At 47.9% G+C, this 15,206-nt stretch overlaps 1 protein-coding gene across 2 annotated transcripts; it reads right to left on the bottom strand.

Moving 5' to 3' along the window:
- Nucleotides 1-784: 784 nt before the first annotated feature.
- KLHL38 (kelch like family member 38) lies at nucleotides 785-8,903 on the bottom strand. Of its 2 annotated transcripts, XM_026495462.4 has the most exons (4): nucleotides 8,624-8,903; nucleotides 6,627-8,218; nucleotides 2,789-2,894; nucleotides 785-1,904 (listed from the first exon to the last, which is right to left on the bottom strand). In XM_026495462.4, exons 2-4 carry the CDS (start codon nucleotides 8,013-8,015, stop codon nucleotides 1,615-1,617), a joined length of 1,785 nt encoding a protein of 594 aa, XP_026351247.2. In that variant the 5' UTR covers nucleotides 8,016-8,218; nucleotides 8,624-8,903; the 3' UTR covers nucleotides 785-1,614. The 2 variants fall into 2 exon arrangements, with proteins under 2 accessions (XP_026351247.2, XP_044238543.1); XM_044382608.3 differs by lacking the exon at nucleotides 2,789-2,894.
- Nucleotides 8,904-15,206: the final 6,303 nt, after the last annotated feature.

Raw genomic sequence — 15,206 nt, forward strand, 5'->3', positions numbered from 1 at the left:
AGGGAGAGGCGGGATCGAGAGCCTCAAATAGAGAGTTTCAAAGAGAATAGGTTGTAATAAGAGGCCAGCCAACAACTAAGGTGACAGCATCAAGGATGAGGAACTGGGGCTGACAATCTGGGCAGGGTGGCTGGACCCCAGCCAAGTGGTCTGGGGAGCAGCGCAGAGCTTCAGACCCCAGCAGGAGAAACTGAAGTGCAAAGAATACAAATTAGGAAGAAAGGAAAAGTCCAGAACATGAACCTGGAGAGCAGGGTGGGGAGGAAGGCTCCAGTTAAGGGCACTCTGGTACCAGGCTCTGGGAAGTGAGACCCATTCCAGATACTTCCATTACTGGGGAGGAGAATGCCCATGCTGCTGGGCTGTGTGACAGGCCGCGACAGGGCCAGCACCTGAAGGTTTCTGTACCTGCAGCTGAGCAGGGCAGTGGTTCTTACTCCTGACCGCACGTGACAAGGGTCTAGGCCCCGCCTCTGAGAATCCCTGTCTCTCCATCTGGAATGGAGCTCGGCCCCTTTCTCAAACACCTTCCCAGGTGATTGTAATGGGCCACCACCTTCCCTTGATTCCTGAGCTCGGAACTGAGCTGACTTGGGAGGCACTTTGAGACCAGGAGGGCTGTGGGGGTACTCAGCCCTGGCACGGAGAGGGCAATCATTGCTGGAATCTCTGAAGGTATTTGTTGGCTTTCCACAGAAGAGCGATTCTCCTAACATTTACCAAAATGAGAATCCGGATGAATTCTGCAGGTTTATAGCTCCCCAGAGGCTGGCGAAAAACATCATTTGGCACTAGAAACAAGCTTTATTCTGGCTGCATAGATAATTTTGCAAGCACTGGATACTGCGTTGCACGTGTTTTCCTGGAATTCGCAGTTACTATATCCATAAGAACGCAAAGAAATGCGGTCATGGCCAATTTCTCACACTGCCACCTGACCCTGTGCTTCCAGGGACCCCTTTTGTTCTGGATTTCCCTGCTGCCCTGGGCAGATGTGGTTTTGTCAGCCCAGCAGTTCTTTCTTTGGGAAAACGGCTTCTATCTCATGATGTGCAGTTTGGATGAGCTGTCAGTGATAATAGTCAACCCGACCTCTGCCTGTAGGGACATGCTCCGGGATCACACAGTTATAGTAGCACAAGCCCTGGAAACAGTGATTGGCTCAAGAGAAAGGCATGGAATTAAGAAAAACCCCAATTGGGGTTATTTTCAGGGTTAATATATAGATAATGGTGAAGTTCTCTCTTGAAGATGCAACATTAGAAAACGTTGAGTCTGAGTTTATCAGTTGCCATTGTCTTCATACTTTGTGGATAAAGAAGCTTGTTTGTAGCATGAATTCTAACAGAGATGAGGTAGAGAAGAAGGGAAAGCAGGGGGGTGGGGGGAGAAGGGGAGAGAGAGAGAGGGAGATGGGGTGGGGGTGTGGAGAGCCAGAGAGAGAGAGACGGAGAGTTCTGCCAACCATATGCCTGGTTCCAGGCCTCCAGGCTCTGGAACTTTCGGTCCTGTGGGCACTCCCTGCATCCGTTTGGGGTTATGCTCCTTGGAGTTGGGTTTCTGTCTCTTGCAGCAGAAAGCATCTTGACTAAGACCCACGGTTTCTCGACAACTTCATGGGAAGGTGTGGGTGTGGGGTATGCACTGGAGAGTGAGGCAGGCGTGGTCAAAGAGTTTGTGAGGCAGCTGTCCCTGAGATGTCCAGGTGTCTGTCTCGGGGTCGTAGCAGTCGAAGGAGGCCAGGTCCTCAATGCTGCAGTCTGTGGTCAGCCGCCGCCCGCCCGTCACATAGAGCTTGTTCCCCATCACCGTGGCCCCGTGATGCATCCTCCGGTCTTTCATGTCCGCACACTTGACAAATTTGTTGGATTGCGGGTCATAAGCAAGAATCCTCCTTGTGTAACCTGAAAACCAAAGGCATACCGGCAAGCTCAGCATTGCTCATTTGGGGCTGGAAGTCTGCAGTCTGGAAACATGTCTGATCTTTGCCATTGCCCAGTACCAAGGCTGGCCTCTGAACTAGGATGTAGAACGTTTTGGTAACCTGCCCAAGGTCCAGTGTGTGGCAGACTCAGATCTGTCTGATTCTGGCCCCTGAACCCTTAACCTCAAGCTTAGGCCATATTAGATTGGGAACAGCCTCCCGATTCTAGCAGCTTTCTCCGTCTCACTGGCATTTTCATCTCTCTCACATGACCCCTGCCCCCGAGAGCCTTAACAATCCAGAGAAGGAGCCTCAGGGATTCAGGAACAGTTCCCAGAGCAGCCCTGTCTGGTCCCCGCCACTCCCCACTTTCAGGATCCCCATTTTACAGATGTGCAAACAGAGGCACAGAAAAAGATTAATAACTTGCCAAAGAGTATACAGCCAGGGGCAGAGTCAGCATTTGAACCCAGGTCTGACCCTAAAACCAGTCCTCTTAACCAAGACGGTATGCTGCAATCGCAGAGAAATGATCCGCTTCCAATATTATTAACAGTAGCAAACATTTTTTGAGTATTTGCCAGGTCTCTGGGATAGTGCTAAGGGCTTGAGATATGTGAGCACATGCTAGTATCACAACAATTCCGTGAAATAGGTATTATTTCATTCCTTGTTTACAGATGAAGACAGGGAGAAACTTCTGGATGAGAAAAGCACTTTGTCAAGTTGTCCACACTCCCCTAGTTGGATGGATGTGCTTTTAAAAACACTGTTTTGCAGAACAACGTCTGTCTATTAGTGACCCTTTTTCCATGGGAGGTGCCAAGTTTGTGTCCAGCCTAGTGATCCTCTGTTCAAACTCACCTCCTACGATAACAATCCACTCCCCAAGCACCACTGCAGGGGCGCACACATTCTTGATCATTCTCGTCTCCATTTTGAACCATGTGTTTCTGGAAATGTGATAAACCTGAGGGAGAAATAGAATCATGGTGCTGCACTGTAAAGTGATAGATATGTTTTAAAAGACAGAAGTCGTATTTAAGAGAGTGAAATAGGATTCTTTTTCTTTTCACTTTTTAAAACGTAGGTAGGTGTATTATTATTACCAATAAAATGTAATTAAATAACAGAACGTATGTATTGCTAGAAACTGGTCTTTATGTGACAGCATGAGAGCCTCTGTAGAATGGACCAAGAGTTACACTTTGTGATATGTGTTTGCTTACCTTGCTTGGAACATTTTTTTCTTTTAATGGGAAATGGAGCAACTTGGGTATTCATAAAACCAATGATTTTTCAATCATTTCTATTTCCGGCTCATGTTTAAATTTCTAAATGTTCCAGTGTATCAGAGAGGGCCCTAGAGCCAAGAATACATTTGGGGTTAAGTGAGGAAGGCTTTTGAACCGTTCATCCCTGAAAGTCATTAGAATCACAGAGGAAGCATGAGAAAAGAGAGAAAGAGCAAAGAGGTGGGGCAGGGCTCCTTGGCCACGGTCTGAAATAGAGTCGCAAAGCATGATTTCCAGAACATGTCCCCTTCAGTTTAAATGAAGTTCAAATATCAAATATAAATTAGTTCTCTACTAGCAAAATGTAGCTCAACAGAGTTAGGATGGACTTCATACAAGAAAAGAAGGGGAAAAACGTTTATTTACCAAAGAAAATGGCAGCTCTTTCTATATAAAATATAATCGCTACCATATGAAAGACTCTATTTTTTAAATCATTTTACCAAATTTGATCTTCACAACCGTCCTATGAAGTAGGTACCATTACTTGCCCCCATTTTTCATGTTAGATCATTGAGGCTCAGGGAGGTTAAGTGACGTGCCCAAAGTCACACAGCTAGATGGAATGGAAGAGCTGGTCCGGTTGAGCCCAGAGTCCAAGTTCTTAACCACTATACTCGTGACTCTGCCTGGGGCTATATAGGTGTGGCCTTTCTTGATGGAGCAGTTTGAGACCAGGACCTCCTGAGGTGTCTCCATTCTTGAAGTTGGTGAGGCATAGATGAGGCTATGCTAGAGATAGAGGCAATCTCGATGGCTGTTAAGCCTTGTGGTTTCATCTGAAAATACATAGATGACACTGGAAAGTGGGATCCTTGGAGTAAAAGTAAACACTGAGTGAGTAATTGCCTCCTGGCTTTCTGTTCTTTGTCAGCAAGCTTGGGGTATGGTTTCAAAGATAGATTAAACATCTGCTCACAATCCTCATCATACCCCCAGCGAGGCTGGGGCAAGGATAACAAAGCTGGTGTTTGATCAGTGGAGGAAGTGATGCTTTGTTATGGTGAAGGATTTGCTCAATGCCATCCAGAAACAGAGGGAGAAAGAAGGCCAGGGAGAAAGGTACACGTATACACACAAATTGCACAGTGACAACACTGTTCGCTAGTTCCTAAAAGAATACATGTGGGCCAAAGCAGCATCCCGTAAAGAAGATGCTGTCTCTGTGCCAGAAAATCCAACCTACTCCATCAAGCAACCCCCAAGCATTGATCTTACACTCTATTGGAGTGAGTGAAATTACCATTTCAAAGCTAAGGCTAAGTAGACAGGAAAAGCTTCCATGAATACTTTCCCCCTTTCCCCCTTCTCACCACTGCGGTGTAAAAGGATTACTCACATGTTAGTGGGATTTTTTCTGCCTTTGCATCTTGTGGGATGGTACTGTGCATTTTTTGATATGCCAGCTTAAAAGCTTTTCTGAACTTTGTATTTATTCTTAGGAAATCAATAACAATTTTGCAATGTGAAGTTGTTAGCGTATGTGTTGACTTCATTTTGAAAAGTACTTTTTTTTTTTTTTAAGAAGGAGGGGTTCTAGCTTTACATAGAAGCCCTTTGTTACATCTGCATTGTGTGGCCAGAGTTTGGTAGGGAGCAGAGCACATCTCTCTTGGCTCAAATAAAGGAGCGGGATTTGGAACAGACTCCAAATCTGCCTAGATGGTCGGGGAAGAGCTGAAAGTACGAGCTGGGAAAGTGAAGGCAAGAAAAAAAAACAAGGATTAAATTGAAGCTTGTTACTTTTCTCCATCTCCACTGGCACCAACTTAGCCCAAGCCACTGTCACCCTGGCTGGACCTCTAGAACAGTCCCCAACTCTCTTCCCTTAGTCCACCAGGCCCCTCCAAACCCGAGAAGGGCATCCAGAGGGAACTCCTAAAAATGCAAATTTGATGACTTCAGCCACCCTGTTACTCTCAGGCTACAACCCCAATTCCTTGACAAGCCCTAGAAAGCCCGCCAGGTCTGCCTCATCTCCACTAACACCCATCCCCCAAGAATGTTCCAGAATTTCTATAGTGAGGCCTCAGGGGCAGCAGTCGGGGTGGAGGGGTCACTCAGGGCAGCTTGGGAAGGGGGCTGACGGAGATCACATGGGGACTAAACCTCTTCCAGCTCTGCTTAGGCATACCACCTTTATGCCTTCCGCTCTGTCTCCCAGCTATGTGGTCGGGCTGTCAGTCCCTCCAGGTGGGGGCTGTGCCCCTTTCTGCTCCAGAGCCTTCCATCCAGCTGTCCCCTTACCCAGGAACACCACCCCTCCCTCAACAGAGGACTCTGCCTCTGCTCAGAGAAGCTTCCAACCCCTATCTCCATCCAGGTCAGGTCCTTCTATCCTTCCAGTGGTTCTCCCTCTTCATTTACTCGCCTTCTCTCTTCTCTTGCCTTCCCTGTTCAAGTCAGTGCAAGCCTACCTGGGAAGTTCACACCATCCCCCATTCCTTCTGATTGGTTTAGGGCACGCCCCCTGCTCTTAAAGCGCCCATCCTCCGTTCAGCACCTGGACCGTGATTGTCCTGATGGTCCTGGAGGGTAGGTCCGTGTTCCTGCTCGTGCCCCTGTCCCCAGCGCTCTTACAGGCTGGGGCTTAGTATAGCTCTCATCAATGAACAAAGCAACATCAGGCGTCTCCTTGATCGTCTTTAAAGACAATCTCATTATTCAAGTTTTTCATATCATTACTTGAACCGCAGAGATTAGAACTTGCATAAAACACTTACTATTCTGAAATCTTGGTCTCTATTAGCAACGCTTCTCAGAGAGTTTGCTAGTGATATTAGCGTCTACCTATCATTTAAGGCCAGGGTTCCCCAACTTGGCTGCTCCTTAAGCCTCCTGGAGATGGCTGTCACAGGTATATGTCAGGACCCCCACACCAAGAGATTTCGATTCAGCTGATCTGAGGTTGCGTTCCCAGGGATTTGGTAACAGGCTATGGACCAGTGCTTGGGGATCTTCTACGGCCTTGCTGATTTGGGTTAGAGGCATCTGCAAAATTCCTTCACTATCTGACATTCAATGTGTTCTAGCTTGAACTTTTTTTTTTTTTTGAAGTTTTAGGTATACTAATTTTATTCCTCAAATAAAGATAAACTCTTTGTGGACAGGAGTTGTATCTGATGTTCCTTTGTACGTGTTAATCTTACAGGAGAATTCATAAATGGATAATATCTTGTTGAATTTAAACTTCCTTCTTTCCTCCCTCCCTTCCAACTTTCCTTTCCTCCCTCCTCTGTTTCCTCTGCAAATGATAGTGTGTATGTGTGTGTTATAGGTATGTGTGCATGCACTCATGCATGCATGTATCCACATATGTGTATATGCATGTGTGCATGTGACGCACGTGTGTGCACGCATGGGTATACACTCACGCGCCTCCATGATGGAAAGGACCAGCCATCTACCTGGATAAGGCGTACAGGATTCTGCATGATGTCCTCTCCCCCAAAAAGGTAGAGCCTTTGGTCTTTCACGGCGACTGCAGGGTGGAGAACCCCCACTGGCATGCTGGCCATACTCTCCCAGATGTCGAAGATGCTGTCGTATCTCTCCATGGAGCCCATGACCTCCTGCCCTTCTCCGATGCCCCCAATGGAGAAGATGAAGTTCTTATGGGCAGTGCTTCTGTGGGAGTAGCGGCCCACCAGCATGGGCTGCCCCAGCCTCCACTGGTTGAGCTTCAGGGAGTAGATGTAGACATTGTGGCTGGCCCCGTTCTTCCCTGCCCCGACGGCCATGCCTCCCAGCACGTAGATGCTGCGATGCAGGGTGACGGCGGAGGCCTTGTACAGCCGGCTCGGGAGCTTGGCGAGGTTCTGCCACTGGCTGGTCTGTGTGTCGTACAGCAGCACGTCCCTGGTGGTCTGCTGGTTGTCCTTCCTCCCACCCAAGAGGATGAGGAAGTCTTGGTAAGAGGTTCTTGGGGGGACATGCCACGGAGGCTGGAGGTCTGGGGCACTGGTGGCACTGTACGTGGCAAACATCTGCCTCTTGGCCGTCTCCAGGATGGTCTGGCACGAGGGCGACGACTGCAGGAGGGCGTCATTGGCAATGAAGTGGTGGAAGAAGGCCGGGTGGATGTACTGAAGCCTGACCTGCTCGAAGAGCTCCCGCACGTGTCGTTTCCGGGCCTGCAGGTCATGCTTGATCCAAACCATGAGGGCCTCGAACACCTTTTCCTCCTCCCCACAGAGCCCGTCATCCCCCAGGTAGTCTCTCAATTCCAAGGCACAGAGCTCCTTCAGGTCGGCCGAGGCCACCACCTCCGGGAAGCACGTCAGGGCCACCTCCCTGGCTTTCTTCTTGAGGGTGTCACAACTTAAGAGTTCCGAGAGTCGGATCATGCCCAGACAGTTGCCGGGGTTCAGCTGGCTCTGGAGGTAGGAGGAGCCGGCCTCCAGCAGCTTGGGGTACTGCAGCATGGAGGCCGCCTCCATCACGGGCAGGACGTTCTCAGCCGTGATGTGCGCCTCCCCGGTGTACACGTACGAGATGATCTGCTCCAGAGTCGCGGGGTCGATGCCTTTCAGCTCGACTTTGGCCTCGCTTCTCTCCCGGAAGTTGCTGCAGAACATGGCCCTGAAGTAAGGGCTGCTGGAGGCCAGCACACTTCGGTGGCAGGGGACCTCCCACGTCCCGGTACAGATGCTCACATCGGTCAACATCCTCTTTTGCCTCAAGCCATTGAGCTGCCTCAATAAGTCAGAGGAGAAGTCGTGGTCTTTGAAAAGCAGCCCATCTGGCAATGCCTCGTCCATCCTACAAGGAGGGGAAGACGCCCCAAGGGGAAGCATGGGCCGAAGGGTTGAGCTGTGGTGTCTCCAAGACTCAGAGCACCTATGTCCATTCACTAAGATGCTTGTGGATATTGCCAAGAATGTTGCTTAGTGAAGACTGGAAAGAGAGGCCACCTGCACCCCAGACCTCACAGCAAACTCCTCTCTTTTTGGTTATGATTGCTCCGGAAGGTAATCGGCAAAGAGCATCTTCAGATAATCTGAGGGGGAAAAAAGAACCACCGACATCGTTGGCAGGTACCTGATGGTCAGGGGCTGAAGCAAGGTGACAGTCCCTGCATTTGACCAGCCCAAATCTGTGAGCCTTGCTCCAGCTTCTCAGCATATCTGTTATTTAGCAAACTCGTGTAAGCGTCTTTCTGGGTGTTAGTCATTCCCCAAGGAGTCATTCTGGGGGCGTGGCCCTCTGGTAATGAGATGATACTGAAGGATGAAAATGGGCCTTGGCAATGTATTTTTTAAAACATGATTTCACAGAATCTTTGGGGGTTTGTTTTAAAGATGTGACAAAGAGAAAGCAGGGACCAAGCAATACTCTGGGCAGGGTTTCCTGAGTGACAGCTGGCAGTCTACCCGCGGAAGAACGAAGCATTAGGGATCTGTACCTTGGTTTGCTGCGGTGACATCCCCCGATGCCTGGTCCGGCTGGTCCCTCCGGAGAGCTTCCGCCTCTGGCTCCAAGTGAAACCATAAACCCAGGCCTTCCTTCAGCTGGCAGATGATTTGTCCTGGGAGAGTTCTGGATTTGTTTATGCGAACGGTGCTTTCGCAGTTTTCTAGAACTTCGGGAAAGAAGCACTGGGCAGGGAGACAGTGTATACATTCCAGGGCTAAGAATAGTTGCATATGTACTTTCCACTGTTATGACATGTGACTCTCCGGTTGCCTTCTGCGGCAACCCGAGGGCCTGCGGGGCCAGCGCATGCCCACATGCCTTGTTTCCTTGGCAAGTGTTTACATCGGCATAAATAGATCTGGAGGAACAGCTTCTCTTCGAGAAGACTTTGCTGCCCACTTGGACACATCTCGGGTCCCTTGTCCTAAGAGTGCCTGGGAATTCTAGATGTTTGTAAACAGGTTGCTGTGACCTGGGACAGTCCCTGAAGATAGTTCTGGGCAAGTTGAAGTAACGGACAGTCTTAGGGAAACCAGAACATGGGCCCGAGGATTCTGTTCGGTGGGTCTTTATTTCCCACTGTCTGCTGGCAGGATCGTTGGAGAGGGCTGTGATTTCTACCTGCAGGCTCCGAGGGGATGGAATCTATGACAAAAGTTGTTTTTAATATTTGTGGAGCACCCCAGAGTTTCCCGATGCAGGAAAGATCAAACCTTTGTTGGTTCCCATGACGCCAGGGGCTTCTGTTGCAAAGTGGCAAGGGTCCTACTCTTCCAGGTCATACCTGCCTCTCACAGACACATACTGATTGCTCTTCAGTTTTTTTTCTTTTAAGATTTTATTTATTTATTTGAGAGAGAGAGAGAGAGAGAGAGAGAGAGAGAGAGAGAATGGGGGGGAGGGGCAGAGCGAGAGGGAGAAGCAGGTCCCTGCTGAGCAGGACCCTGGAATCATAAGCTGAGCCCAACGAAGGCAGCCACTTAGCCGCCCAGGCGCCCAGGCGCCCCTCTTCAGTTGTTTTTTTATGGTTCAGGCTTGCTTTTCTCTTTTACTTTTCCATTTTCTCCCATCAAGGAGGCTTGAGCTGGAGGCAGGAGGAAGGCAGATCTCTCCAGGGTGTGCCGGAGAGAAGGAGAGGGGAAGCAGGAGGGAGGGGGAGGAACAAGCAGGAGGAGGAGGAAGGAGACAGAGCAGGGGAGAGAGGGAGGGAGGGACAGATGAAGAAAAGAGAGGAGGAGGTAGCCCCCGCAATATAAGAATCAGAGCCACGATGGACAGCGTGGAACCAAAGGTTGATTAAAAGGGACCCCAGCTCTGTCCTGCCTCTCCCCCCACCACCCAGGAAATGCTGATTAAGTGCCCAGCAGTGAGTGGCACGGAAGCTTGGTTTTCTCCCCTTCTCAAGTCTTGCTCGGACTATTGCAATAGCCCCCTGTGTCTGCTCCTAGTCTCTGTCCTTCCGGTACAGCCACCCTGCGTAACCAGCAGAGTCACCCCCGGGGAAGGCAAAGCAGATTCCACCAGGCCCCTGCAGCATGCCTTTCGGTGGCTCCCCACGTCTGTAGGATGAAGTCCAGACTTTAGCAGGAATCAGATGGGTCTGCTGCCCACCTTGAGACCTGTCTCCTGCCACATCTCTCTCCCACTTACATTTTTTATTCTAGCTCTAGTGGACAAGGTGCAGATCCTTGTATGTGTCTGGTCGCTGGCTGGGCCGGCCCGGCTTTTAGGGTACCACAGAACATGGTGGAAGGAGGAGTGTCTGTGCGTCATAGCTGCAGATCACAGGGGGGCTCATGCCCCGAAGAGTCAAGATCAAAGTCAAGCAGGTAGAACCATAACATGTCACTGGGCCCAGGGACCTAGAGGCCCCGACTAGGAGCAGAAGACCTGAGGCAAGGGATCAGGGACCCGTGGAGGTACAGGCAAGGAGCTGGAGAGAGGAACTGTTTAATAGCTGTCAGAGCCTGTGATTGTCCTGCCTTTCTGAGCCATGCTGCTGATAGGACAGGCGAGGAGCCAGATTCCATCTGTTTCTCGCTTCTGTGCCTTGGCCCGCGCTTTCTTCCCTTTGCCATCTCTTCCACTTTCACCTCTGAACTTCTGCTCATCCTTCGAAACGTAATTTGTGTATCAGCCTCTCTGAAAGTCTTCCTTGACCCTCTCAGATAATTAATTTCGCAGTCTGCTGTACTATTTCCATTCCTTCTTCATACTTCTTCTTTTTTTTTTTTTTTAAGATTTATTTACTTACTTTAGAGAGAGAGTGGGGGGAGAGGCAGAGGGAGAGGAAGAGAGAGAATCTCCAGCTGACTCCCCACTGAGCTTGGAGCTCGATGTGGGGCTCGATCTCGCAGCCCTCAGATCATGACCTGAGCTGAAAGCAAGAGTTGGACGCTTCACTGACTGAGCTATTCAGGCGCCCCCCTTCTGCATACGTCTAATGTTATATGCCTCGTGCCCTCACTGTAATTATATTTACCTGTCTGTGTCCCTCTTATTAGAATGGAAGTGTCTGGACAACAAGAACCTTGTCTCAGTTGTCTCTCTGGCCCTAGTGCCTGGCCCAGTGGCTGACACATAGTGGGTAAATTATGTATAGTTCTCGAACGGAGCACAACAGAATGGAGATCAGGAAAAGAGTGGGAGCACTGTTAGGTAGACTTCATACCCCCCTCCCCACTGTATAAGTTTAGCAGGGCAGCCATGTACAGCTTGGTACATGTCCATTAGACTGCACTGCAAATGGTGCCCTGGAGGAGTCTGGAGTTCCCTCCTTTCAATCAAATCCGATAACATGATAAAGAGAAAACTAAAATAACTGCTTTATACCACAGAGCAAGAGTTATTAAGTTCAAGGTTGGGAACTGATCTGAGGTCTTCCCAACCCCAGTGCTAGTGCTTTAGTCCTTGACCTCAGAGTCAACCCAAGGGAAAAATAACTTCCGTATTGCTCAGAAATGCCTGCATTATTTCTCCTCCAGATAGTGAGCATAGCAAGGGTTTGTTGTGAGGACGTTAGGTAGAGATTTCTGGGCGTGAACTAATATGGCGCCGTCCACTGGCAGGCATCTTGGAGCTTCCCCTACGTTCTCTAACTAATTAGACCTTCTGGAATCCAGCCCTGTCAAGTGTTCAAAGGAGCCCTGGTGTGCAGTTTCAAAGTCTGACCAACTTTAATAAATCCTCTGGCTTCTAAGGTTTAGAAAAAAACAGGCCCATTCCTTTGGCCTGGCCTCCTAGGAGAATTTTGGCTCTACATTAAATGTCGGGAAAAGACAAATCGAGTCTTGGTGTTTACCTCAAAGCAAACACACACAAATAACCCAAGTCCAATCCAAAAACCGTTATCTACCACCCACATGTAACCCCAACCAACCTACTTTCAATTCATGAATCTATTTGTCTTTGAGAGTTATTCACTTTTTGTCTTAACTTTGTGTCCTGACTTTCTCTGGGAGATGTCTTAGTTTAGGGTCTGAACACATGGGAACCCAAAATTAATGAGGACTTCAGCTCCTTGCCCCTCCTTTTGATGAAAGTCAGTAGCATAACAAGTCAAGACTCAGGCTTTGAGGGCAGAAAGACTCAGGAGAATTGACATTCCTTCTCTGCATCCATATGGTCTTGGACAAGTAATTTATATTCTTCCAGCCTTGCTTTGTCCATCTGTTAAATGGGGATAACCAACCTTGTCACAAAGAAATAATGTATGTGAAACATCCAGTAATGTGGCCAGCACAGTCTAGGCTCACAGTAAATTTTGGTGAGACTTATATTATTACTCTGAAAATAATCTCATGAGATTCCTGTGGGTCTTGGTGCTCAGTTTTCAGCATCTGATTTGGTCTCCTGCTCACTTTAGCTGTTTCCTAGGCCTTGAACAGTTTGCTATTTTCCTCATTATCTACTCAGCCTCCAGAAGTCCTGGATTTGCTCCAGTCCACATTCTGGCATGCACTGGCTGTGTGTCGTTGGACAGGTCACTGAACCTCTCTGTACTTACTTTCTCACCTGGCTGTGATGGTGTAGGCCAGGTGATCTCTGAGCTCTGCCTCTTCCAGATCACCCTAGGGTTTGTGTCTGAAGTGGCCAGAGAAGGAACTGTTAGAGGCCGAGCCTCAGCAAAGATGACCTCCTCTGAGCTTCTGCACATCTCTGGCCTCAACGCCAGTCTAGCTGCCAGCTGGTGCTCTTTATATTTTGCTGTCTTAAGTAAATTCATAAAGCCATAAGTTTCCTCATAGAGTTTTGCATTGACATTACAGGGCGCTTCGCCTCAGGAGGCCTCTTTCCTGTCTCGGTGCCCTAGGCCTGGATTCCTGTGGAAAGGCAGGCTGGGTCACGTCAGCAAGCAGATCTGACAGCTACAGGCTAGGAAGCCACAAAATGTGCTCCATTATGCCTCGTCCTCTTTACCCTTCGGGGGCAGGCATTACTTTCAGCAGCAAACCAGGGCCGTGGTGGTGCCCAGGAGCTGGGTTTCAAGAATGCAGAAACGTGCACTTAAAGGCTCTGTGACAGCTTCTTGGTGACTGGTAGGCTGTCTCTGCTGGCATCAGAATATTTCCTGTTCCCACAGGTAAAGGGGAAAATGAGGTTTCTGTGAACTGGATCATTAAAAGCTGTAGGAAGGAACTTGACTCCTGCTATATGATTAAAAACTTTTCTGTGTGTGTGAGTGTCTGTCTATCAGTGTCTGTATCTATCTGGCTGAATGTGTTTTTTAATCAGCTTGTGGAAAGCTGAACAGCGACTTTGTACTCCAGACAATGGCCAAAAGACGGTCTGCTCCTTGATCCCAGGGTTGCCATGACGACTGTCCTCTGGGAGCTTAAAGTCCGGAGCTACTTTTACTAGGCCAGTAGTGCAAATGACTGCATCCCCAACTCTTCCTCCACCCTGCCCCCCACCAGAAAATATCTTTTTTCCCTCTGGGAGGGCAAGGGGGAAAAAGGGCTGACAGAGACAACATTAGGACTGTTGGTGGATTATTGGTATATAACCCAGCTGTCTGCCCTGCCTTCTCCCCACAAACTGAAGTCTGACCTCACACTTCATTTATGCCACAGATCAGCTTTCTGGGCTCTAAGTCAAATCAGGAAGAAAGAAATAATGTGATCAAGGATGCATTCTTACTCTCCCGTTTTAGCACTGTGAGTCACAAAGAATAATACACTGCCTTGGCCTCTCTGCTCTCCAGGGCAGGCACTCCCTGATGGTGAGACAGGCATTTAGGCAGGAACAACACTCCCTCCAGGCCCCCCAGCCACGGTTTCAATTTGCTGCTGTGGCATAGAAGGTGGATGACCTACAGAGGGAGGGTGAACTTCATTCCCTTAGAGGTAGGATTAATTAGGATCCCTAGGGGAAATGCAAATTGAACAAGGTAGGGTCTAATTAACTAAGGGTCCATTCATCTATTTGTCTGTCCATATATCTATCATCCATCCATCCATCCATCCATCCATCATCCATCCATCTATCCTCCCATCCATCCATCCATCCATCCATCCATCCATCCATCCATTCAGTAAGACACTAGGGAGACAGCAAAGGTCCCTGCCTTTGCAGTGCTTAGAGTCTATAGGGAAGACAGACAAATAAATCATCTAAGTGTTCTAAGTGTCCTGAAGGGAAGCCTTCCCTAACTTCCTTCTTCCCACCTCACATCCTACCCCCCAAGGATTTCAGGACCCCATAAATGGAGAAATAAACTTAAAACTTTGAAAAGCTCTTACATCAGGCAGAATGCGTCTCCATCTCTTTCCTTTCCTATAGCTCCTTGGGGGCAGGGATAAGTCTTACTCCCCACTCACTTATTAGGAAAGGTAGAGAAGTATAATGGAATTGGTTGACAGAGACTGACACTGGAGACTGTTTGCTTACTTTTGCCTTTTTCAAACTGTTTATATTTTTACTAGTGGCGTTCTTTTAAGTTTTTCCAAAAACATTTTTTAACCTATATTTTTCTAATGATCGTAAGTAAAAATAAAATAATACTTTTTGACCCCCTTCCAGGTAAGAAAAAGAATCGGAAACCTGTTTACTTCTTTCTTCCTGGCATTTGTAAAGATGACCTGGAATTTAAGGCCCTGATTATTATCATCAAATTATTTTATATTCTATATCTTATCTTTTATGAATGGCTTTGTTATTTGCTTTTGAATCCTATTTATAGATTAAGCTCTGTGCTTGGGTGATTTACATTTTCATTGCTAGTTCTTTTATGCCATAGTTTCTTCATTTTTAAATGTTTAATTCTGACTCGTCTTTTGACCAACTGGAGTTTGCTGACTTGCAATATTTTTTTAGGGACAATATGAGAGTGGTGTATTTTTCCAAATCCTTCTTTAGCAAAGATTCTCTTTTAATTTCCTATCATATGCAAACAACAATTTGGCTAGGTGTATCATAGTTTAGGATCAAACATTTTTTCTTCAAAATTTTCTGAAAACCACTCATTTTATTCTGGGAAGACTGTAGTGCTACAGAGAAGGAACTTCATAATTGACTAATATATATCCTTTGTTGTTTTTTAAACTTCTTTTTTCTTTATCCTTTTAATTAAA

This window comes from Ursus arctos, unplaced genomic scaffold, assembly GCF_023065955.2.
Source record: "Ursus arctos isolate Adak ecotype North America unplaced genomic scaffold, UrsArc2.0 scaffold_6, whole genome shotgun sequence".
NCBI lineage: Eukaryota > Metazoa > Chordata > Mammalia > Carnivora > Ursidae > Ursus > Ursus arctos.